At 41.0% G+C, this 26,101-nt stretch overlaps 2 protein-coding genes across 2 annotated transcripts; both read left to right on the top strand.

Moving 5' to 3' along the window:
• The first annotated feature begins 5,891 nt into the window (after positions 1-5,891).
• Positions 5,892-14,355, top strand: LOC131230993 (uncharacterized). The gene is made up of 10 exons (XM_058227039.1): positions 5,892-6,043; positions 7,427-7,913; positions 8,005-8,135; positions 9,208-9,252; positions 9,337-9,390; positions 9,984-10,088; positions 10,179-10,385; positions 10,802-10,887; positions 12,192-13,261; positions 13,922-14,355. Exons 2-10 carry the CDS (start codon positions 7,427-7,429, stop codon positions 14,188-14,190), a joined length of 2,454 nt encoding a protein of 817 aa, XP_058083022.1. The 5' UTR covers positions 5,892-6,043; the 3' UTR covers positions 14,191-14,355.
• Positions 14,356-17,447: 3,092 nt separating this feature from the next.
• LOC131230597 (uncharacterized) lies at positions 17,448-18,158 on the top strand. Its single transcript, XM_058226498.1, has one exon. It carries the CDS (start codon positions 17,448-17,450, stop codon positions 18,156-18,158), a length of 711 nt encoding a protein of 236 aa, XP_058082481.1.
• Positions 18,159-26,101: the final 7,943 nt, after the last annotated feature.

Below are 26,101 nucleotides of genomic sequence, written 5' to 3'. Positions count from 1 at the left end.
CGAAAATAGTTTGGATTTCTTCCATGGGTCGGCTGTCACCTGGGCGTTCTTCTGTTGTCTCAGTTCTCTCGACATGTTCTCTTAGATGTCTTTCTCAGATGAGTCTTTCGATTTCTTCTTCAAGTGGTACCAGTCACTCGTATTATGCCCATGATCGCGATGATAGTGACAGTCTTTGTTCTTGCTCTGTTGGTTCGGATTGCTTCGGAGTCCATCTGGCCAGTTAACGAACCTTTTGCCCTTAATCTCTATCAATACCTGCTGTCACGCCCCGAAATTCGAGTACGGAGTGTGCACCCTCAGACCCGAGTTTCGGCCCATGACACGTACACTAAGTGTACTAATTTCATTCAATTATACAATTATTCATTTACCTAATAGCTCTACCGTAGATTTACATTTCATTCATACTCAACAACATCTCAAAAATAAGAAACGATCATTTATTCTAATAATTAATCATAAACATAACTAAAGACCCTCTCAATTGGGATCTTATAAAATGAAATAAATATGTCCAACAACTTGAAAGAATTAATTTACAATCTCAGAAAATTAAATATAATTAAAGTAAAAATATCATGACTAGTCTAAGGCTGCAACTTCTTCTTTTGTCAAGTAGGGTCACGTGTTCCTTAAGTCCTTTCTGGCTTGACCACATATTCCTATTTTTGAACCACCGGCCCACCCTCATTCACATCTGTACTGTTTTTCCATCAATAAAAAATATAAGCTGGCCAGACTTAGTGATATAACCCAGCATGGTTCATAATCATAACAATTAAAATAATACAAAAATACATGTACGAAGATATGAATGTAAAATGGGGTATGAATGCATCAGATGGGGTGATCGTCCATCTGCTTGGGTTAGAAGTCGTCAACCCGCATCCACCCGTTGGGTAGGCTTCCACCTTTCGGTAGGCTTGGGCATAGCCCGCATCTGGTAACGCTCTACTAGGATCGACATATCTTCTAGGGAGGGCCCCTAAGATCGACCATGCATTATGCAATGCAATGAATGAAGGATGATATGTAAATGCATATTTTTCATATTTGGTATAGTTGTCTCGATTAAAATATTTACATATAAATTTATCGTACAATTGTCATATCAAAATATTCAAACCAGTAAATCAATCAAACAATCACAATGATTTATTTTAATTTTAATGAATTATGAGACAAGTTGGGTTACTCACCTGAGTCTGGTAGTGTAGAATCCACAGGGTAATTATGTTGGTTTGAATTCAGAAATTCTATCAGTTATATCAACAACATTATTATTCATATGTTTTTATTACATGGTGGGGCCCACCTCTAATTAACATCCTAGGTGGCCAGATCCAAAATAATCAAATAATTAAAATTTCTATTCAATTTTTTCTCCTTTTTAAGATTATAAAATTGAATGATAATTACTTAATTGGGGTGGTCCATCGGATAGTCAGATCATTCAGATTCTTGAGGTATTATCATGTTTTGCCTCTACACATTAGATGGATGGTGTGGATCTAACCATACATACACCGATGGCCCATCTCGACCTTCTACGCTAAGTGATACCAACACTTACGCAAAAATCTAAGATTCCTTTATTAAACACTTTTAGATCTGACTAATGTGGCCTATCTGATTGTTAGATTGATCTAAAAATTATGGCCCTTGTATATTTTGGCTTTAAGGATCATATGATCCATACAGATCTATCTTAGCACAATTAGATTCCATCCATTTAATTTATTCCTAAAATATTACTAGTTAGATTAAAATCATAAAAACATCACTTTATTAAAATTGACTTTACACACCTATACAATGATGGTGTGGATGATCCACGCCATCCATTGTATAGATCAAGAAGAAATTAATAACATAATAAAAAGTTAAAAAGATCTAACGATTAGAACTTACCTGATCGAGCCTTCTTAGAATTTCCTCTTCCTTTTACTTTAGGCTTCCTATCTCCTTTTTTTTTAATGCAGAAACCTTCCGTATCTCTTTTAAAGAAAATTCTCATAAGATAGGATGAACACATCCTCCCTTATCCTGAATTTGAATTTTTTTATGATATTTAATAAAAAATTTATTATTACCACTTCAAGAATCGATCCCTAAACCTCTCTCTCAACTAAGAATTTCACTATCAACTCAACTATTGACTTATTTTTATTTTTTATTTAAAAATAAAATCTTTAAATATTTAATTTAGTTTTTAATAATGTACCAAAATTTAGGGTTGTTACACCTGCTCTTGTAGCTTATTGAGCGGGGTGTACGTCGAAAATTTGAGGTCGGGTCGCTTACCTGTCCTACGCTCATCACGAGTCCGATTATCTTTACGTTTCTTTCTACTGGCCGAGTCAACTTTCTTTTTTCCTGACTCTTTGACCGGGGCTTTTGCATTTTGGGCAGCTTCGCGCATGATTCGGGTTTCTTTAGCATCTGCGTATTTATCCAACCGAGCCATGAATTCAGTCAGAGTAGTAGGTGGGTTCTTGTCCAATGGTGTCAGAAATGGCTTATCTCTAACGCCCTGCATGATCGAGTTAATTGTCGTTTCATCCGAATGTTTCCGGACTTGGAGTGACTTAAAATTGAAGTGCTTGATATAATCCTTTAGCAGCTCTCCCTCCTTTTGAACTATGTTGTTCAGGTGGGCAGGTGGCTTTAACTTTTTCTTCCCATCGATGAAATTGGTAAGGAAGGCATCGCTGAGCTCTGTGAACGATCTAATGGACTTTGGTTTTAACTATTTGAACCAAAGCCGAGCTACATCAGCTAGAGTGAGGGAGAAAGCTCGGCACACCACGGCATCCAAGGCATCGTGCAGTTCCATATACGTCTGAGAGGATTCGATATGCTCGGTTGGATTGGTTTTGTCGGTGAAGGGCATAATTTGCGGAAGACAGAACCGTTCTAGTAGCCAAGCTTACATAATCTCTTCTATAAACAGGGATGCTTTTGTCTCGGGCCTTGTCTGATGTACGTCGCGGCATTGCTTCATATTTGCAATCTCTTCCAGTAGTTTCCTCCTGAAGTCCTGAAGGTCGGCTTTTTAGGGTTCATCACTATTAGCTGTACCCTCAACCGGTGGCCTACTGCGCCTTCTCCAATCTATTTCGTGTTGAAGATTAGTGGTAGGCAACGGGGCGGTCACGGAATGAGAGGGTGCTGGCTCAGGTGGACCCAGGTGCTGACTTTGTTGAGGGACAACGTGGAGCCACGAGATGAGGGTCGGCGATGTTGTGGGACATTCGTCTGACCGTCATGCTGGGGTGGAACTTGCTGGCAATGAATCTGTTCCAACATTTGCTTCATGAAGTTAATGTCGGTCCTGAGTTCTTGGACCTCCCTATCTAACCGACCGTTCTCCCAGTTTCGCTGAGTATGCCTGGTTGAAACAGAGGTTGCCGGATGGGCCGTAGAACCCTATCGGTTATCGGGTCGGTTCTGGGCCCCTTGGGCACCGTTCGTACCCCGCGGGCATTTTGTTGCCGGTGGTCCAGTGACAACAACCTCATTAGGCTCGTTTTGGGTGGTTCTCCTTGTTCTTGCCATTGAAGATCTTTTGAAGCTTTTTGATAGAGCTAGGAAAACGACTTTTCGTATCGTTTCCCACAGACGGCGCCAAACTGTTGATGCAAAAAACCTGATGCGCCCCTCCACCAACTTAACACCTGCACGAGAAGGAAACAAAGGAGACCCTAGCTAAAGCCAGGGGCCCTCCGATGTTAAAGTCAAGGCTAGGATCGTTCAAAAAGGGTTTTAAGGATAATGTTTTTACGTACCTTTCATCTTGAAGGTCTTTTGTATTTATAGGAAGGGGAGGATTTCATCGTACCAAGATTCTCTTCCTGATATCTTGGAGATTCGGTGTCAATTCGTTTTTGGACTCCAGTCGATCCCGAGATCTTTGAGATCGGGGATCTTTTTACTAGATTTTTGGCAAGGTATTTCACTTGATACCGTTTCTAACTTGTTCGGATCGGTCCAGGCCGACTCTAGTGATGAGTAAGTCTCAGCCTGTTATAAAGGGTAGGACTATTTGCCTACTGTCGGATGAGATGAGACTGATTCGTAATCTGTGTACTTTCTTTAATCCGATAGCCAACTCTATAACTGACCTAAAGATGGGTCGGTTTTATGGTCGGTCGGGTGGCTTCTGAGCGTTGGGACTTAGTCGGCTTCTTTGGATGTTGCTGCCTCGTTTGCTGAGTCAACTTTATGCATCTCGTATACTTTGCCTTATAGCTCTAGACTTTGTAAGTCTCGGTCGGGATTCATTTCCCACAATCCAAGCTAAGTCCCTCTTGGCTTTTGACATGCTTGCCTCAGTCGAGCTTGTTACCTCGGGGTCACAGGCGATGTCAGTAGAGTTGTCCATTCCATAGCCGAGTCTCTAGACTTATTCCATTTTCTCCCAACATGTGTAATTACAGGAAGGTGTGTACTAACAAACTATATATATATTTACACACACACATACAGGAATTTGTGAGTGTTGGATATCGTAGATTCATTAAGTGTTCTTTATTATTATTATTTTTTAAGACATTTTATTAAATGGACCGACAAAATGCTGAATGATATTAACAGTGACTTCTCACCTGTTTCTCTTCCTTGATTACCAGGGATTGGTGTTCCTGTAGTCAAGTCTGCCGCTATCAATTTGGATATATGCATGTACGCCAGCCACCCTTAACATTAAATAATGGAAAAAATAAAAAGCAAGAACAAATTTATAAAGTGAAATCAAGCCGTTGAGTGCCTCTGGAGTTCATAAAGACACATAAGATGAGCTGAAAAAACGAGATCGACTGAAGGAGTCGATATACAACGTATAAATCAAGGTGGGCCCTACGGTCCCAGCCTGACCGAATTCAATGTTACATCGACTGAAGGACGCCGTGGATGCTAATTGTGTAGTGAAGCAGTCACCACCATTTACCGTGGTGTGAAGGCTTAGTGGGACCTGCTGTGATGTATGTACTTCATCCACGCTTTCCATCCGTTTTAAAGCTAGTTTTGAGTCATGATAGGGAAATTAAAGCGTACCCAAAACTTAAGTGGACCACACCACAGAAAACAATGAAAATTGAATTCCAACCGTTGAAAACTTCTGCAAGTGAAAGAAGTTTATACTCAAGAGGATATTTGTGTTTTCCCTTCATCTATGTCTGTATGACCTTATTAACAGGTTAGATGACAAATAAATATCAATGAGGGCCGTAGGAATGTTTCAACGGTGTATATCATTATCCCCACTCTTTTCTGTGATGTGGTCTACCTGAGATTTGGATATGATTCAAATTTGGTATCATGCCATAAAACTATCTGGAAAAACTAATGGACGGCGTGGATAAAACACACACATCACAGTGGGCCCCACAGAGTCTTTACACCATGGTAAAAGGTGGTGAGTGCCTCATTCCACAACCTGCGTTCCAACTTCCTTGCCCATGTCGAGATCATTCCACTTACCCTGTTAAATCAATGTACGGCATCCACACAACCTACACATAGATACTGAGCACGTGGAATTTAAATACCTAATAGTAGCCATCCATATAGGGGTACACACTCATCATAACACCTGCCCCGATGGATAGAATGATCTGAACCTCAGATCAATGGCTACGTTCTAATCCAATTTGGACACTGAAAATTTACGTTTCGGACGGTTAGGATCAATACTTGAGTAATATGGTTTATTATTCATCACCCTCAATCAGGAATGATTTTTAACGGTTCAGATTGATAGGAATATATACCACGTGTACATTTAATGTGCGCATGTGTATGGATTTCCATACACCTCTACCGTACAGAATAATTCTCGTCTATATATTTCCCTCCCTCGTACACTTGTCTTCCCCTTTCTGCCTTTTTTTCATTTCCTCAATCGAAATTTCTAAGGAAATCGAAGTTCTTTCACTCCGATTCTCGGATTTCTAGGGTTTTCATCCCTTTCTTTCTCTCTACATCTACCTCTCTTAAAATCTTCGCGATTCTCTTGTTCGATTCTCGATTCAATCCACTGGTATATGAATCTCGACTCCACTCTTTTTTCTTTTGGGGTATTTTTTCGATTATTTATTTATTTATTTTTGTGTAACGATCTCAGATCGCACGTCAAAAAACCCTATATGTTTTTAAGTTTCATTTTTAAAATTTGAATTTTAAATATGTAATTTGTTGGTTTTGCTGTTGATATTTGTAAATTTACCGATCAAGCGGTTCGGATTGCAGCGGGCTATGGCTGCTGTTTTCTGATCGGCCCTAGATTGGTTATTCTACGTTTCTTGATCGATGGATGTGTTTCTCTTTGTTTCTTGATCCGTTTGTGGCATTTCCTATGTTTTGATCCGAGGAAATGGATGATGTTGGCCGGGAAAATCGATGTTTTCATTCTGTTGGTGGACGCACATTATCGTCATCCGGACTGTTCTATATCATCGTGAACTGTTTTTATGTAACAGAAGTTTCCGTGGTTGGAAAATCTTTAATCGAGCCATCTGTACATCTCTTCGCCATTGAATGTGGACCATTGGTGGATGAGCAGTGTGGGTTGTTGCCTACATTCTAGTTATCTAAACCTTTCATTTGGTGGGTCGATCATGAATGGGTTGAGCCACATCAGCCCCCATCCACCAGAAAATCCCAGGGAAACGATCTATCATATTCTTCCATCTGCAGGGTCCATCCATCAGACAGTGTCGGGGGATGTTTATGGTGTGGTCCGTAATGGAGAGACTAAATGAACGGTTTGGATCACCAGAATGTGGGTCTTAGCTGTATGATACCTGGGTTTCCTTTCGTTTTAGTTCAGTTGAGTCAGACTGCATTAGAGTTGAATCTGCTATTGCTTTTAAGTGGCTTTGAATGGCTAGGATTTTCTTGGTGCACTTATTGTACAGGTTGTTTTTCTTGTTGATTGCATTTGGATGGCAAGTCTCTCTCTCTATCTCTCTCAAATTTTAATGGCTTCATTGTGTGAATGGATTTCTGTTGTATTTATTTATGGTTTTTAATTAGTATTTTCCTTGATCCTGGATTAGAGATGGATTCAAGAACTTTTATTGGTATTTAGGAATATGATGGTCTTAGTTTAGGGTGCATTCGGGATTATATTTCTATTGGGTGGTCTTTTTCCAACTTCTACATTTCCTAGACTCTGCATATCATTTGGGCAGAAATGTTTCTGCTGGACTGGCAATTTGGATGCTCTTCCCAATGCGCATTTATCTTTCTATATTACCAACCGAATGGGGGATTCTATATATGGCCATATGTATCATATGATGCAATGTAGTCAAGGCAATTCATGAAGGATAGGTGGCCAATGGATCCTAATCCTCTTTTATTATTATTATTTTGAGCAGGGCCCTTTTCACACGGCTGTTGGTTTTTGGTGATTTTGTAGATGTCAGTTGCAAAACTGAGAACCAGTTTCATTCCTGACGCAATGAAGCCTGAGCAGAAGGCTGCGAAGGCAGAGAAGGAAGGACATGACTCCCTTGATACTTTCATCAGGCAAGCAATAGGGAAAGATCCTTTTCTTTCTTTCTCAAGGCCTGGTGAAAGTCCAATTCAGTGGATCCAATTACTTCAGGCTTTAGATCCACAAGGAGGTAACAAGCTTTCTAAGGGTCCAAAGGTTGATAATGCTATAGAAGGGAAGGAGCGACCTCTAGAACATGGCACTGGTATGAGCTCATTTGTATCTAAGATGAATGGTATAAAGGAATCTGTTCCCTCTAAAAAGTGTAGTGGAGTCCCTATAAAGGGGACACAAAGCACCTCTGAACAAATGCAAACTCTCAAAATTCCTGAAGCTGTTGTTGCCTTGGCGCAAGCCGCTGCTAAGGCCAATGGTGAGCCTGATAATGTATGTCAAGTGTCACAAGCAGGTATTTCGGGTTCTAGCTAGCCATAGGTTTTCTTCAGGTCGAAGCGGTGGGTCTATGTTATTGACTGGCTATCATTTCCTTTGTGTGGCAGGTCTCCCAGGTTGGCCCTTGTTGGCGCCTCCTAAGGTGCAAAAATGTGACAAGTGCTCCCGAGAATTTTGTTCGTCCATTAACTATAGGCGCCACATACGTGTTCACCGACGCTCACTAAATATTGATAAGGTTTTTGTACTTTCTAATTCCATATGATCTCATATAACATTTACTTTTCACCACATATTTTCTTGGAGAGCCAAGCATGTCTAGTTTTTTTGGTGGGCTTTTCTTTGTGGAGAAGCAAGGTGTTCAATAACGGTAATGATGGCCACAACAACCGATGGCCATCATGATAGAAGCTGTAACGATAATAAAAAATTTGCGGGTAGGAACATATCGTCCCCATATCGGACCATCACGGACCCGTATTGGCCATGACAACCCCATACTGGCCTGTTATGGGCTCTTTTCTCAGAATGGGCATTACAGCCCTGCATGACGTAACGAATCCCACCATTACTGTTGCGTAAACATTTTTTTAATACCATGGGAAAGCAAATGTAATTTATGGCCTTCTACAGAATTATGATTCCTTTTATATCATATGTTGAGTTTTATTTTTTATTTTTCCCAAATACTTCATTAAAGAGAACCCATAAAAGAGAAAAGATTGTGAGAGGGACAGGGAAACTCCCTTAATTATGGAGGGCAGGGATCACCTTTTCCGAGCAAGATCATCAGTTGCCACATTCACCACATCAGCCACCATATTGGCTGTTGTAGTGGAAACTATTATTGCATGACTGCAATTAGTGACTGTAATCAAATTATTAACTCCATTATTATTTCAACCAAAGATATTTTTTGTTTCCATTGTTTTATTTGCCGGTTGACTCAAGCTGAAATTTTCTAGCATTTCTAGGCTTTTAGCTACATGAATGGATTAGCAACCTGCTTAGCTTAGCTTTCATATTATATTAGTTGTGTATAATTTGAGCCAACGGTACTAATTTGCAATTTGAACTATAGATATGTGTATGTCTCTGTATTTGCAAGTTTGTAAATGTTGGTTCAGAATTCTATTCCAGTCATTTCTACTTATTTAGACATTTTAATTTTCACTCCTTTTTTAAAATTAAGCAATCTTGATGGTTTGGTGAGATCTAGGTAGTTTGTAATTTCGTGTTAATGTTTGTATTTTTCTTCTTCATTTTGCCTCTTTTGATGTTCCCTGGCTATGCTTTTATCGAATTTGTAGGACTCTCCCACGAACAGGGATTTCCTGGGTGCATTCTGGGACAAGGTAATGCATATCTGTCACTTTTGGTATGAGTAAAATTTCCCCCCTTTATTGCTGTCACTGAGATTGCTTATTTATGTTTTTTAGCTCTCTTCGGATGAAGCAAGGGAAATTGTATCGTTCAAGAGTGTGACACTTGAGGTGATGACCCAATATCTAAGCATTATTTCTCTGGCCTATATATTATCTTACTTGTGAGCAAATGCATTTGTATAACTCCATAGCATGCACTCATTTGATGATAAATTATGTCATAGTTGTTGGTTGCTCATCTTCCAAAAAAAAAAAAAGAGTTGTTTGTTGCCGCCAAAGAGAAACCTTTGATCATGAATTGCTCCACTGAATGATTTTTGGCGCTATTCAATCCTGAATCTTATGGCTATATCACATACCATGAAGCTATGAACTGTTTTTTTTTTTTTCTCCGAACATTTCTGGTGTTGACCAATATAAACACTAGATATAATGACCTGAGATCACTGGTGCATCCAGGTTCTGCAACTTTGTCTGGCCAAATAGCTTCATGGCTAACCTGTAATATAGAATGTGAGATTTACAACCATGTCTCGTAGTCGATCTTTAATATATTATGCAAAACCGAAACTACATTGAAAATTGTTTAGATTGAGATCTTGATATCAGAACCAACAGGCCACGTCTCTTAGAAATTAAAATGATTTAATGTCATTATTGTTTTTGCATTGATTATGTTTCTAATAAGCAGTGCATTTTAGGAAGTTGCTGGATCTTCTATTATAAGAGCATTGACGTCATTTATCCGAAAACCTGGGTTTTGTTCACTGCCACAAATTTACATAAAGGCTGGTGCAGCTCTTGTGGTGAGGCCACACCTCTATATACCTGAAGTTCCTTTATCTTCCAGTTATTTGTTTCGTTTCAGGTTATTAATTACTTACACGCTTTGGTAGGATGTTGTCCAAGCTATGCCTTCCAGATTTCCTATATCTTCCAAGGAATTATTCAGTATACTTGATGATGCAAGCGAGAAGACATTCTTGTGTGCTGGAATGGCTGCATCCATGCAAAAATTTGTTTTTGACGGAGAAGCAGGGAAGATTGGTCTTGAGACGAAGAATCTTATTGCTTGCACCAGTTTTCTGGTGGAACAGAAACTGGTAAAGCTTTCATTATGCTTTATTTATTCATTTTCTGGACATTTAGAATGTCGGGTCCATGTTCAAAGTTCTGGTGAGCCCACATGCACCTCTCCATGCTCACACCGAACACAGCCATGAGTGTGGATGTGCAAGCCCTACATCTGGTGGACTCTGACTTGTCAATGATGGACCCAAAAATAGGGCAGGTCTGATAATGTGGACCGTAGGCATTTTTTAACCGTACATTGTTTTTGTGTGTTTGAACGCAATAAGCTGACCAGATTGACTTCCGAGTCAGGTTGTCCACATTGTACATGGGGCCCACCTGGTGTTTGTCTCAAATGTCCCACATGTACATGTAGATTTTCTCCAGTTCAAATACTTCATTATATAAACCTGTTCTCCAATCATGGTTTACCTTATATCCTTGATAGGTTAAAGCGTGGCTGGCTGAGAAGGATGAAGAAGCTCTAAGGTGCGAGAAGCAGCTTGTGGCAGAAGAGGAAGCTGCGCAGAAAAGGTACCTCTTCTGGTCAGATTAATAAAGGGCTAGACACATGTTAGTTTAACACCATTTAAAAAATGGTGGTGGCAGCTATACACTGGCAATCTGGCATGCGCGTATAGCAATCCCAATTGCTCACCCAGCTCTGGATGGAGCATAGCCAAAAAAGTAGACAAGATAATGTTAACCATCTGATTTTCCCTTTGAATGTGGACCACCCAATATTTTACTTTTAACCATCCATTTGATAGCCATTAATTGGATGGTTAGGGTTGCCTTATCAGTGAGATCTTGGAGATATGCTCTATCCACAGCATGACTCACCATTTGGATGGATTGGATAGCTGTTCATTGGTGCCACGTCTGAGGTGGATGAGTCACCAACTTGTTCAAAGTAGTGCTAAACTACCATAGGAGTCTAGCCCAAGACTAGAATACATGGTTGCTGCTCCACTGCAACTAGCTTTGATGCTCGCAGAAATGCGAAGAAAACCTGCAACTGGTGGATTGTGATTCTTGAAAATTTGATGACATCCGCGATTGTTATGGGGGTAGTAATTATGTTTAGCAGTCCAAACTTGCATGCATCCATTTTTATTTTTATTTTTTAATTTCCATTCTAAGATCACTATGCATCACGATCGATGCAAACCATGACATGCCCTAACAAATAGATGGATCAAATTGTTGATTGGACCTACTTTTGTGTAAATGATATCAATTGTCCATATTAAGTTCCATTTGATCAAATATTATTATTTGTCAGATTGGTGTATGCTTGCATGGTAGCCTGTGAAATGTGTAGTGAACCTAATGAACAGTGTAGATCAATGGATTGGACTGTCCAAGTGAACCAATGCAACTAGGAGCACTATAACTCGTAGTGCTCTGAGAGCATTGGAGCATTTCTCTTTGTTGTACACCATTGCATTGTTTGAGATAACACTCGTATATCCTGCTTTTCAATATGATTATTGCGTTCAGTATAATTATTGCCAGATGCCTTTGGTTCCTGAAATAACCTGTTTTCTACTTCTTGCTGCTGCTGCTGCTTCCTGTGCCTCTGGTATCAAAGTAATATATAGACTAGCTTTTTGGCTTTGTATTTTTGAACGGATAATCAACTGCTAGAACTCACAGTTTGTGTGCACCGTCTCTGGATTTTGTTGGGGTGAGTTTTGTTCTGGTGTATCTATGTAGATTCGATTCACCAACTGAGACTGGTCCTCACCTCTGATCAGTGGTTTTGCTGTCTTCATTTCTACTGGTCTGTTCTTGATGCTTTGACCAAGTCCATTATCCTCTTTTATTTCCTGCAGACAAGCTGAACTATTGGAAAGGAAGCGGTTGAAGAAATTGAAGCAGAAAGAGCAGAAAGCAAAGGAGCAAGCTGACAGAGAGAAGGCAGATTTCAAGGAGGGTTCACCAGATGGTGTCGAGGGTGCACCATATCTTTCAGAAACATCCTACCCATGGTCTTCCTCCGGATCTGATTCCAGCACTACAGAAGCACCATCCGATCCTGTCAAGCTGCATCTGGAGCCTGTCCAATCTTTGGATGTTGATGTGGAAGCATGTGGGCCCCGACACCTGAGAGATGGTGATATCAGCATGGACACAGTTTGTGGAGATACCAACTTGGCTGGTAGTGATAGCGTAGACGCACGAGTCTGGATGCAGCAGCAGGACAGCAACCAGCTATTGCCAGCTATTGCTCCCCAGCCGGTGTCACTGAAACTGTGGAGAAACACTCAAAATGCTTACCATCTGAGTCATGTTCAACCATCGAAGCCAGTCGTGCAGAAACACAACAGCTACAGGGATCAGAGGGCTGTTTCTTCTTTAGCCAGTAATGGCCACAAGGTCTGGACTCGGAAGACCAAGCTTGAGTGTGTAGGGGAGGGTTCGGACATTAGAGTACAGAGAGAATCTAGAGACCCATCAGATCAAGGCAACAGCAGCCAGGTCGTGATTGGTTCTATATCTGTCAGGCTTGGAGATCCTAATAGTCAAGATGATGTGCCGGCTGTGGCTCTCGAACGATGCACCGGTGACCTCCAAATTCTGAGACCAGAGAAGCCCATGAAAACGGACCCCATTCAAAGTGGGGCCAACCGGTCGACAGTGAAGCTCTGGAGGCCAGTGAGTCGGCAGGAATTTGGTGGCCCGACTGCAGATCACATTGATAAAAGAGAAGAAGCTGGACTCAATGAAGCTTCTGGTGAGGTTGCCGTTCGAGCTTTGTCAGATGAGAGGTCTCTGGCTCAGTGTGCAACAGGCGATGATAGTTCCTTCCGATGCAAGGACTCTTCAACAGTGTCAGAAGGTGGAGATCCAACCGGTCTGAGGTTGTTCTCAAGCCATGATGCAGTGGCCTTTTTCAGTCAGCGTAAGAATTACTTATTTCTCCCATGCTTTTCATAAAGGACGGATCACTCACAGCCAACTGTACACTACAACCCATACCAACCCCTCTAGAAATAGACAGTGGGGCTTACCTGGTGAAGGGCCCAGATCTCATACACATGCCACAGTGGCACACTTCAGAAGAGTATGACTGGACATCCTGCCCTTGTATGTGTGGACCTGTGGGGTTGTTTTTTACTCAGGCGGATTATGATGTGTGATACACAGGCACTCATAAATTGTACATGTGCATATTAAACTGACTAAACTGTGGAACTCAACATCGCTAAGATGGCCCCAAAATTGGATTGATTGAACCATCTTAACATCTAATTCGTGGACACTTGTTTGTGAAATGGGACCAGTGGATTTTTTTAAAATATTCCAATAAATGTCCACCAATCTGATACTTGGATAATCAAATTATTACACTTTCTCGTTTATGATATATCTAAACTGGGATCCAAGATTTGGACGGTTTAATTTGAATTACTTGTATGCCAAATGCGCAATTTCTAAGTAATTTCCAAGTGCCTGTGCATCATCCATCGCTCTACCCGAGTATCTAAGTTCATATCTATAACCTTTGTGTTTCTCGATATTGTAATGACTAGTTCGACCAAAACCTCATTATTTCTTGCAGGATGGAAGGAGGCTATGGCTGGAGATCATGTGGAGCTGGTCCTCCCATCCCCCGAAACCAAACCACCTGATTGCCTTGAGACCCTGGATGGCAATCATGCCAATCCACCATCACCATCACCACTGGATGGCGATCAGAGCACTGCCCCTGGCAATGCAGAGAACCAGTTTTCTGGGGCGCCCATGGGCCCCATTAAGTCCAAGCATGGAGCAAAGGTGGAAAAAGGTAGGAGGCTGAAATACATCCCAAAGCAGAGAAGCAATGCCTGAGAAGAAGGGTAGGAATTAATGTGATATCAGAGAAGTGCAGTTCCAGCCCCAGATACATTCTTAGCAGAGGTTCCAGTTTTAGTAGAGAGCTCTTCTGTGTGAAAGAACAGAAAAAAGAAAGGCATCGGCAGCATATATGTTAATGGGCTAGATTGCAGTTTTTTTTTTTTTTTTTAAAGTTCCGGTGTCTGATTCTTACAGCCGTCTATTTTATAAACACTGATCAGGTGGTCACGTTGGAATCGCTGATCAGAAAATGCTCCATCCACAACAGGCCCGTGTGCACCCCGGACAAGACACTGCAACTTGAATTATGTTTTTTTTTTCTTTTTCTGGGTCTGATTGTCCGATTGGTAGTTTCTCAAAATATTCTGTAATAATGTGGTTTTTAGTGTCAGTGCAAGCCCTTCTTGTTCTTCCTGATGTATAAACCGTGTTTATGCATTGACATTCATTCAGTATGCCAAGGTTCTCTGTTTTTACAAGTGGGCCCCATGGTTTCGATGGCTTGATTAAGTGGGTCTGGCCATTTAAATAAATGGGTTGGGTTTGGGCTGGAACCCTAAAGATGCGCGGATGAGAAGTGGTGGGCTGTGGTTAGCTGACCGGATTGTGGATTGAGCAATGTTAAACATCTGGAATCGTTTGATCTGGGGATCATTTTGGTGCATCGACCATCCATGGCGAAGTCCATTTCAATGGATTGGATCAAACGATGGGCCTCATTTGTGCAAACTGAAAACCCAAACAGGCGTTATGATTTTCCAATGAGTATTATGTATTCATGATTCCAAATATCTGAGCTATGGAACCTATAGGTTATGGCCCACCTGATGAATGGTTGGATTTGTGTGGGAATGACATGCATGAGCTTGATCGACAGTTGTTTCCTTTGCCCTTAAATGACAATCTAGCTCAGAAAGGAGGGAGTATATGAACCCGGGGTGGAGCCCAGAGTATGGCCAACTGGGTCGCTATGATGGGAAATTCCCCAGAAATCCTACTAATTTAAAAAGATCCTGACCCTTGAACGGATGGCCTGCAAATAGTTGGATTGAGAACAAAATACACAGTCCCCATCCCCAGCCACAGGAACAACTGCCTGGATTACCAAACCATTGTCCATGGGACCGATGATACTGTGAATAGGCTTTCAGTTTGTCTAAGTGGGCCCATGTTCATTGATGGAGCCGTTGGTCTATTGGGCTCCCGTATACATGGACCAGGCCCAAAAAATCTCCTCATAAGAAAATCTTCACTGTGGACAGAAAATTGACGGCTCAGAAGATAGTGAATCCAATGGTCCACGTTCAAATAAAAAAAGGCCCAACGTTGGTGAATAGGGCCAACCTGAGAGATCTTTGTGGGCCCTTCATCCAATCCAGTCCATTCAAAATCCCAGTCCCACTGAGATGAATGGAAAACACAAATATCATCAGCCAGATCCAAAACCTGGGGTCCCAAACCCATTGCTTCCTATGGTGTGGCCCACTTGAGTTTTGAATCTGATTAATTTTTTTACATGAGCAAGGGAGGAAGGAACGGATGCCAAACTGAAATTTCGGTGGGTCCCACAGGTTTTTGTTGCACGGGCTCCATAAAACAGGGGCTGTAGGAATTCGCCTCCTGTGCTGTGCATGCATGTGCACCCGTAACTAAGTACGCTGGCGCAGGTGCAGTGGTTGTGGTTTAGGTGGATCTCCAACTATGGGGCCCACTGTGATGTATGTTAGTTACATCCACACCGTCCATCCATTTTGAAGGCTCATTTTAGGGCATGGACCCAAAAATGAAGTCGATCCAAAATATTAGGTGGACCCATACCACAAGAAACAGTCGTGATTGAATCACCACCATTAAAAACTTTATAGGGGTCACCGGGATGCTGATTTTCCATCCAACCTGTTGACAATATCACAAAGAGATGAAAATACTGCAAAAATATTAGATTGGCCCAAAACATTTGTGACCCATGAGAACTTTTTAATGATCGATTAGCACTGTTTCCTGTATTATGGACCACCTGATATTTGGATCTGCTTCATTGTGGACCACCTGATAATGCCCTGAAATGAGTTTTGAAAACGGATGGACGGCGTGGCTATAAGGAAAATACATCATGGTGGGACCCACGGTCAGGGATCCCACCCACCTCGGTGGATCCGGAATCCCCGAAGCCGCGACCAGGTGCAGTTAGACACGACTACTTCATCCCGACACGTGTGTCTCCCGACCTCCGTTCCTCCGGAAACGGATTGGCTACTCCCCTGCCAACTGCCCAGTGGCTGCTGGTCGGTGATCTGTGGGCCCTACCATGATGTATGTGTTTCATCCATTCCGTTAATCCATTTTTACAGATCATTTTAGGTCTTTATTCCAAAAATGAGAAGGATATAAATCTCAGTTGGACCACACTACACGAAAACAACAGTGATTGGATATCCACCATTAAAATCCTCCTAAGGCCCACTGTACTGTTTATTTGACATCCAATCTGTTGATTGAGTCATACAAACCAAGATGAAGGGAAAAAACAAAGATCATCTTGATTCAAAACTTTTGTGGCCCCCAAAAAGTTTTTAATGGTTGACGTTAATTCAACACTGTTTCCTGTAATATGGTCTAGTTGAGATTGGGATATACCTCATTTTTGGTATCATACTATGAAATGATCTAGAAAAATAGATGGACGGCATGGATGAAACACATACATCATGTGGGGGCCACAGAGGACCGACTACCAGCCATTGGCTGGGGGCAGGGGAGTAGCCAATCCGTTTCCCGTTCCTCCTTATTGCGCCGCGTGTGAGCCCTATCCCTTTAATCCTCCTGCCTCGCAACTGTCCCCAACGAACTCCCCCTCTCTCGTACGCATCTCTCTCTCTCCCTCTATCTCTCTCTCTGTTTGAAGAAAACCCAATCTCTCTCTCTCTCTCTCTCTCTCTCTCTCTCTCTCCTAAATCCAAATTCTCATTTTTCCTTTTCCAACCAGTCTCTCTAACCCAAATCTTCCATTCTTCCCTCTTCTCTTTTCTTTCCTTCCATAGCCAACCCTTAAACAGAAGGTAACAGAACGAAAAAACCCAACTCAAATCACGCCCTTTCCTTCCTTCCCTCTCTAACCCAAAACCCCAATTCAAATCTCTTCTTCCCACATCCAAAAAACCCAATTCAATTCTCTCCTTCTCGCATCCAAAAGCCCAATCCAAACACCTCTTTAAAAAAAAAAAAAACAGAGAAAATAAAATAAAATACAAATGTCAGGCGGCGTAGGCCCCACCAGCGATATCGTTCTTCCAAAGGAAGAACAAGACCAGGAGCCTAATCCAATCAATCCAATCCCCTCCCAAGACCGCCAAAGCCTCCTCACGTTCCGCCAGCTCAACGCTCTCGCTGTTGTCACTGTCTTCTCCGCCACTGGAATGGTCGGAATCGAAGACTGCGCTTTCGCAATCTTCTCCTTCTTCTACATATACTTCTTATCAAAAGCCGCCTTCCCTGCCCTAACCCCACGAGCCGAACCGCCCGTCTTCGGCAAGAGCCGCCTCCTAGGCGTCTACGTCGCAATCGGGGCCCTGATCGGCCTCTTCCTCCCGATCGGATACATCTTTGAAGGGATCTATGAAGGAGATAAGGAAGGCATCAAAGCAGCCGCTCCACATGTCTTCCTCCTCTCTGCCCAGATCTTCATGGAAGGCATGACATTCTCCCACCGCTTCTCGTTGCCGATCCGGGCATTCGTGCCTGTCTTCTACAACACGAAGCGGCTTTTCACGATTGCCGAATGGTTGAAGACTGAGATTGGGAAGGCAGAAGAGGAGCACGGATCGACGATGAGATTGCACGTCGGGCAGGGACTGGCAGTGGCAAATCTGGTGTTCTGGTCTTTCAATCTGTTTGGGTTCTTGCTGCCTGTCTACTTCCCAAAAGCTTTTCAGAAGTATTATTCTCCTAAGGTAAAAGATTGAAATTTTCTGAATTTTTTCTTCTATGAATTTTTGTTGTTCTGTTTTTTGATTTGGGTACTAAAATGAATTTATTCTTAGCTAATGAGAAATGTACTTTTTCATAGCTTTACTAAATTAATATATCCTGGTTTTATCTCGACCAAGTGATCGTAGGACCCGCCGTAGATTCGGGAATATTTCATTGTTATCACCTGAGTAAGGCTTGATTTGGGGAAGGGAATCCACTTGATAACAGGTAACTAATAACCTTTATTACTGATGGGCTCCACCATTATTGCGATGAATTACTTTCAATGTGCCCTCACTCTTGGGAGAAGGATTCATTCTTGGCCACACATACAACAATATCAAAATAAAATTAAAAATTGAGAAAAGATGCGAACCACAATACAAAGATTTACGTGGTTCTTTTTTGGTACATCCATGGATTCACACCAATCTACCATACTCTAAGACAAAAAACGAAGAAGCAACTCTCAGTATAATGATCTCTCTCTCTCTCTCTCTCTCTCTCTCTCTCTCTCTCTCGACACTATATTGTTACCCCAAGCGAACTAGGGTTTACATAAAACTCTATGAAAAATTATAAAATTGCCCTTCAATCAGGGGGCTACGCCCACAATCCCCCAAGGAAGGAGGCACTGCGCCAAGTGACCCCAACAAGATTAGCATAGAGCTCAACCGCAAAAGTGCTGGTTGGATGAATAGTACATCTTTGATGATCAAGCTCCATAGATCTTAATACTTACTATGCATCGTGGTTGATGTTACATGTATGCTAATAGTATTTGATTTTTTTTTTCTTTAAATACTTTACTAATCATTGAAAAGGCTTATTTTATATAAATTGTAGGTGGGTAGGACATGTCATCTAATTATAAAATAAAAAAGCTAGAGATTTATTAGATGTGGCGATGTGGCGATGTAGCAACCATGCACTTTGCTATCTCACACTTTAATTTCTCTCTTTTTATATAATTTTTTTTAAATTCAATAATGATCTATTTTCTCTCCCTCTTCATTAATAGCATATTGTCACGGCCTTTCTCAAGTTGGAAGCACCAAAAATCACTTCAAAGTAAGGACCCAAGTGTATGAAAGAGCACTTCATATATCACTAGAACATACTGTTGCAAAAAATATTGATTTTAATAAAATATATTTCAATAGTAAAATAATATATAATATAAAAAGTTGTTTTGAAAAACACTTTTCTGTGGGTTTTTGGGAATAGTCCCACATGAAAAAGAGAAGAGAAAAAATTGTGGTTTATATGAAGGATGTGGAGTATTATAATATTTACCTACCTAGTCCGTGGACTATGGACCTTGCGTGTTCCCCCGCGGGCGCTCAGGCTCGGGCTCGGTGCGAGGGCGTGGGCATGTGAGGCAGTGTGGTTATAGAGGCGCTAGTGGCGCACTTTGCACTTCGCATGTCCACATCGTGTCGCAATATAAATAGAGGGACTGAAAAGAGCTGTTGCAGCAGAAACTGTAACAACTGAGCCATTATTGAAGGGTCCAGCTGTAACTGCTGCATGGCTAGCCCAACAGCTAGAAAACGGCTAGTTGTTGTCTCACAACAGTTAGCATGCAACAGCTTAATGGCCCATGCACAACAGTCAGAAAACGGCTAGTTTTCCAACAGCCAGAAATGACTTAATGGAATTTAAGTCTCTGAACCATAACCCCTAGCTACCATAGCCTATAAAAGGAGGACCTGAATGAGTTTCCAATCCATCTCAACTCACTCCAGCAAACCCATACAAGCTAAGACAGCTAGCCTCTCTCCACTCATATATTCTAGTGTTTCCAGCAACGTAGCAAGGCTTAAACCTTAGCTTGAAGAACAGACCAGCGGTGTGGTCTAGGACGGTTCAACTGAACTAGTGGCTGAAGATTTGAACTGACCTGTGCAGAAGTCGAAACTACTTTTTCTTCTTCTCTTGGGATTTTTTCCTTTATACTGTAATACTGCCAGGAAGTGTGTAATTGAGTTCTATTTGGTGGGCCTTCGTGTTTGCTAAACGCAGACCCACTCCAGGCTCGTCGTATCCTAGAAGCTGTTTGCCTGTAACCTATCAACATACTCAATTCACTTGAGTAGGGGCAAATAACGCTTTAAGGACAACGTTTCAGACTGCTTCAGCCTGTCTTGATTTCTAATTATTTTGTAATTTTCAGTTTCCACATTATACAGTAATACATTAATCTGTATAATTTCTAACAATCTTAAAGCGTTATTTACTGATGGAAGCCGACAGTGTTTCATCCATCAAGTTGATGAATCAGGACTTGATACGTCTTGATCGGTTCGATGGAACCAATTTTACAAGATGACAAGACAAGCTGAAATTTCTTCTGACGGCGCTGAAGATCTATTACATATTAGATCCAAATTTGCAAGCACTACCTGAAGCATCTCATAAAGACACACCTGGACAAGTAGCTGCTCGCACCAAAAGAGCCGAAGATGAACTCTTGTATCGAGGACACATTCTGAACTCTCTCTCCGACCGCCTGTACGATCTGTACCAACAGACATCATCAGCAAAGGAGATCTGGGCCGCTCTAGAATTCAAATACAAGGCTGAAGAAGAAGGTACCAACAAGTTTCTCATCGCCAAGTATTTTGACTTCAGCATGGTAGATAATAAACCGTTGCTGCCCCAAATCCAAGAACTGCAGCTAATAGTAAACAAAATAAAAGCAATAAAAATCGATCTTCCTGAATCATTCCAAGTCGGGGCTATAATCGCCAAATTGTCACCGATGTGGAAAGACTATAGAAAGAAGTTGCTGCATAAAATCGATGACTACACACTGGAACAAATCCAGAAACACTTCAGGATTGAGGAAGAATCCCGTAACCGCGATAGAAAAAATGATAATGGGAATACCTCGTCCAAGGTAAATGCTGTAGAAAATACTAATAACAAACATCCCGAAAAGGACGATTCCCTGAAACCTAATAAAGGGAAATTCAAGAAGAACACCTAAAAGAAGAACGGAAAGTTCAAGGGCCCATGCCATGTCTATAGAAAAATCAGGCATTATGCTCAAGTATGCCGCTATTGCAAATCTAAAAACGAGGCAAGTGCAGTAGAAGAAGGCAATATCGTGGCTATGATCATAATTGAGGTAATTACCATCCAAGGCAAAGTTCCAGGTTGGTGGTATGATATTGCCACTACTGTACATGTGTGCTACGACAAATCAGCCTTCAAAACCTATGAGAAATTGACCGATGGTCAAGAAGTCCAAATGGGTAATGAAGTCCGATCGAAGGTCGTCGGCAAAGGAACTATCGAACTGATATTCACCTCTGGAAAGAAAGTGATTTTAACTAATGTACTGCACGTCCCAGACATGAAGCGAAACTTAGTTTTTGGAGATCTTCTGGAAAGATCAGGCATACGACTCAATGCTGATAAGAGCAAAGTTGTCACTAAGTATATGCGGAGAGGCACTGCTTGTAGCATGCCATATAATAAACAGAATTCCATCTAAAAAATATAAAATATCTCTATATGAAACATGGGGAGGTAGAAAACCTAACCTAGGATATCTAAAAGTGTGGGGGTGTCTTGCATATTGCAGAACCCCTGATCCAAAAAGAACTAAGTTAGGACCAAGAGTTATTAAGTGCGCCTTCTTAGGGTATGCGCAAAATAATAAAACTTATAGGCTTCTAGACATAGAGTCTAATACAATAATAGAATCAAGAGATGTTGAGTTCTTTGAGAACTCACTATCCTTGGAGTCAAAGGATAATGAAATCCAAACTCCTAATAGAGAACCAGAAAGCACAGCTCCACAGATAGTGGAAGCTCCTATTGAGCCTCGTAGGAGTCAAAGGACAAGAATAGAAAAGAGTCTAGGAGATGACTATATAGACTCACAACGTGTCATTTTCCATCTTGTAGAAGGAGATAGAGAAAATGTTATAAGAAAAATACTTATAGTAATGACTATAGAAGATGATCCTAAAACATATAAAGATGTCATATCCTTTAGAGACTCAGCTTTCTGGAAAGAAGCTATAAACGATGAAATGGAATCTATACTATCAAATCAAACATGGGAACTAGTTAACTTACCTCCAGGTTCTAGACCCATAGGTTGTAAGTGGGTATTTAGGAAGAAATATCACACTGATGGGACTATCCAAACCTTTAAAGCTCGACTAGTAGCTAAGGGTTTTAGACAAAAAGAAGGGATAGATTACTTTGACATATATTCTCCTGTAGCTAGGATAATATCCATTAGGATATTATTTGTGCTAGCTTCCATACATCATCTTTACATCCACCAAATGGATGTAAAGACCGCATTCTTGAATGGTGACCTCAACGAGGAGGTATATATACAACAACCTGAAGGATTCGTTCTACCAGGAAATGAAAACAAAGTATGTAGATTAGTCAAATCATTGTATGGATTAAAACAAACACCAAAACAATGGTATGAGAAGTTTGATTCCAAAATACTATCTCATGGTTTCATGCATAATGTAGCTGACAAATCCATATATTCTAAAGTAGATGGTAGTTACATCGTTATTATTTATTTATATGTTGATGACATGCTAATAATAAGTAATAAAATGGAATGTGTAACTGAAATAAAGAGGTTTCTATCTTCCGTATTTAAAATGAAGGATCTTGGACAAGTTGATACCATTCTTGGTATCAAAGTTAAAGAACATTGTGGGGGTTATGCTTTGTGTCAATCTCATTATATTAAGAAGATACTAAACAAGTTTAACCATCTAAATATAAAAGAAGCAAAAACCCCATTCGATCCAAGTATCAAACTAAAAGAAAATACTGGAAGAATAGTTGCACAATTAAAATATGCGAGTGCTATAGGAAGTCTTATGTATGCTATGCAATGCACTATACCTGATATCGCATATGCTGTAAGTAAACTTAGTAGGTTTACTAGTAACCCCAGCACTGAACACTGGAATGCAATAAGTAGAGTCTTTGGTTACTTAAAAGCAACCAAAGACTTAGGACTATTTTATTCAGAGTTTCTTGCCGTATTGGAAGGATATACCGATGCAAGCTGGATATCGAGTGCAGGGGACAACAAATCTACTACAGGGTGAATATTCACCCTAGGAGGTGTAGCTGTATCTTGGGGATCCAAGAAACAGACTTGCATAACGCATTCGACTATGGAGTCTGAATTTATAGCCCTGACTGCAACAGACAAAGAGACTGAGTGGCTAAGGGATCTTCTATTAGAAATTCCTTTCTGTATAAAGCCTATATCGGCTGTGTTACTACATTGTGATAGTGAAGCCACTTTAGCTAGAGCCTATAGCGGCACTTATAATGGTAAGTATAGACATATTAGTCTTCGACATGATTATGTTAGACAATTGATTCGAGATGGAATCATTGCTATTTCTTATGTGAAATCAAGCAATAACCTGGTAGATCCTTTCACTAAACCTTTACCGAGAGAGGTAGTAAAGGCTACATCTAGAGGGATGGGGTTGAAACTCTTCAACTAAAGTTCCACCAGTGATGGTAACCCAACCTAAAGTCAGAAAATCTCTAATTTTGGGTTTAATGGGTAAGAACAAGTCACTGATATGTGGAAAGTTTTCAGCACTAAATTATAAAATCTCATCTATAATAGATAAGTGCTGAGCGTTACGATAGAGGGTTGAGTCTTAGAACTCTTAATGAAATTTAGTCTATAAAGACAAGTATCTTATAGTAACGGAGACACTGGAAGGATTTCACCTATATGAACGTAGAAATGGTGCCGTCTCTCATGAGAGTTAGGAGTTTTCTCTCGGGATCGTTCACGAATTAGGATAAGCACATGACCATTAAATATGCTAAGCAAGATTGTGAGAACTCTAACAAACACATAGCGAATATGTGTGTGGTATTTTTAATTCTGTTATCTTGGAATAACTGGTTCAAAGCTGCGGCTATCAGTTATTTTAACAGAGTTTTGAAATACTTATACTAAGGAAAGATTAAAATCGAAAAATATCTTTCTTTATGCATATAAGCTGATTATTCTGGCAGTATTGTTTAACCGAGAAAATAATTTTATAAAATCAAGTGGGAGATTGTTGCAAAAAATATTGATTTTAATAAAATATATTTCAATAATAAAATAATATATAATATAAAAAGTTGTTTTGAAAAACACTTTTCTGTGGATTTTTGGGAATAGTCCCACATGGAAAAGAGAAGAGAAAAAACTGTGGTTTATATGAAGGATGTGGAGTATTATAATATTTACCTATCTAGTCCGTGGACTATAGACCTTGCGTGTTCCAGTGCCCCTGCGCGCACTCGTGCTCGGGCTCCGGCACGGGCACGGTCTCGGACTCGGACTCGGTCTCGGTCTCAGGCACGGGCTCGGGCTCGGGCTCGGTGCAAGGGCGTGGGCATGTGAGGTAGTGTGGCTGTAGAGACGCTAGTGACGCACTTCGCACGTCCGCATCGTGTCGTTCATTCGCGACCTTGAGCGAACCGGAGCGAGACGTGTGCGAGTCGTGGTGCGACTAAGTGGCTATGGCGGGTGGCTGGTTAGCAGAGAGACTAGACTGAATGACTAGGAGAGAAATCTCTCAGTATAAATAGAGGGATTGAAAAGAGCTGTTACAGCAGAAACTGTAACAGCTAGCCATTAGTGTAGGGTCCAGCTGTAACTGCTGCATGGCTAGCCCAATAGCTAGAAAACGGCTAGCTGTTGTCTCACAACAGTCAGCATGCAGCAGCTTAATGGCCCATGCACAATAGTCAGAAAACGGCTAGTTTTCCAACAGCCAGAAATGGCTTAATGAAATTTAAGTCTCTGGACTATAACCCCTAGCCACCATAGCCTATAAAAGGAGGACCTGGATGGGTTTCCAATCCATCTCAACTCACTCCAGCAAACCCATACGAACTAAGACAGCCAGCCTCTCTCCACTCATATATTGTAGTGTTTCCAGCAACGTAGCAAGGCTTAAACCTTAGCTTGAAGAACAGACCAGCGATATGGTCTAGGACGGTTCAACTGAACCAGTGGCTGAAGATTTGAACTGACCTGTGCAGAAATCGAAACTATTTTTTCTCTTCTTTTCTTCTTCTCTTGGAATTTTTTCCTTTATACTGTAATACTGTCAGAAAGTGTGTAATTGAGTTCTATTTGGTGGGCCTTCGTGTTTGCTGAACGTAGACCCACTCCAGGCTCGTCGTATCATAGAAGCTGTTTGCCTATAACCTATCAGCATACTCAATTCACTTGAGTAGGGGCAAATAACGCTTTAAGGACAGTGTTTCAGACGTGCTTTAGCCTGTCCTGATTTCTGATTATTTTACAATTTTTGGTTTCCACATTATACAGAAATACATTAATCTGTATAATTTCCAACACATTCAAACTACAACTCTTCTTGACTTAATTACAAATGAAGGCCTCTCCCTCCTTATATAGACCTAAGAAGCTATCAGAATCATACATGCATGGTTGGAATTGTACCACATGACACTCATCCAGTGATCAAGATTTCTCTAGAGGCTCCTTTGGTAGCTGCATAAGTTCAAGCCCAAAAACAGCCTATCCTGGTCTTATTATCCTGATAAGGCCTGTCTGCTGTTGTTCTATTTGGGCCTGTCAACTGACAAGGACGGCTCTCTGTTGTTTATTGAAGCCTCTTTGGATCTTATATTCTCCTCCAAATTTGGATCATTTGATATTTTCCTTTTAACCATCTATTTGGCACCCATCACTTGAATGGTTATGATTGCTTGATCAACATGATTTTAGAGATATGATCCATCTAAAATGAGACCCACAATTTGAATGGGTAGGATTGTTTGATAAGTGTGATTTTAAATATATGCTCCATCCAGAATGGGACCCACAATTTAAATGGCTGAATATTACATAGAAGTCTAGCCTCCTCCAACATTGAGTCCGGGA

Source organism: Magnolia sinica, chromosome 17 (genome assembly GCF_029962835.1).
Source record: "Magnolia sinica isolate HGM2019 chromosome 17, MsV1, whole genome shotgun sequence".
Classification (NCBI taxonomy): Eukaryota; Viridiplantae; Streptophyta; class Magnoliopsida; order Magnoliales; family Magnoliaceae; genus Magnolia; species Magnolia sinica.
Note: the sequence above shows the minus strand (reverse complement) of the source record. Positions and strands in the feature narration are given on the sequence as shown.

Excerpts from the sequence above, each read along its gene's own strand:
- LOC131230993 (XM_058227039.1), top strand. The coding sequence starts at position 7,427 with ATGTCAGTTGCAAAACTGAGAACCAGTTTCATTCCTGACGCAATGAAG. Across the intron at positions 10,386-10,801 it reads TTCTGGTGGAACAGAAACTG|GTTAAAGCGTGGCTGGCTGA; the intron begins GTAAAGCTTTCA and ends TATCCTTGATAG. Across the intron at positions 10,888-12,191 it reads GAGGAAGCTGCGCAGAAAAG|ACAAGCTGAACTATTGGAAA; the intron begins GTACCTCTTCTG and ends TATTTCCTGCAG.
- LOC131230597 (XM_058226498.1), top strand. The coding sequence starts at position 17,448 with ATGTCAGGCGGCGTAGGCCCCACCAGCGATATCGTTCTTCCAAAGGAA.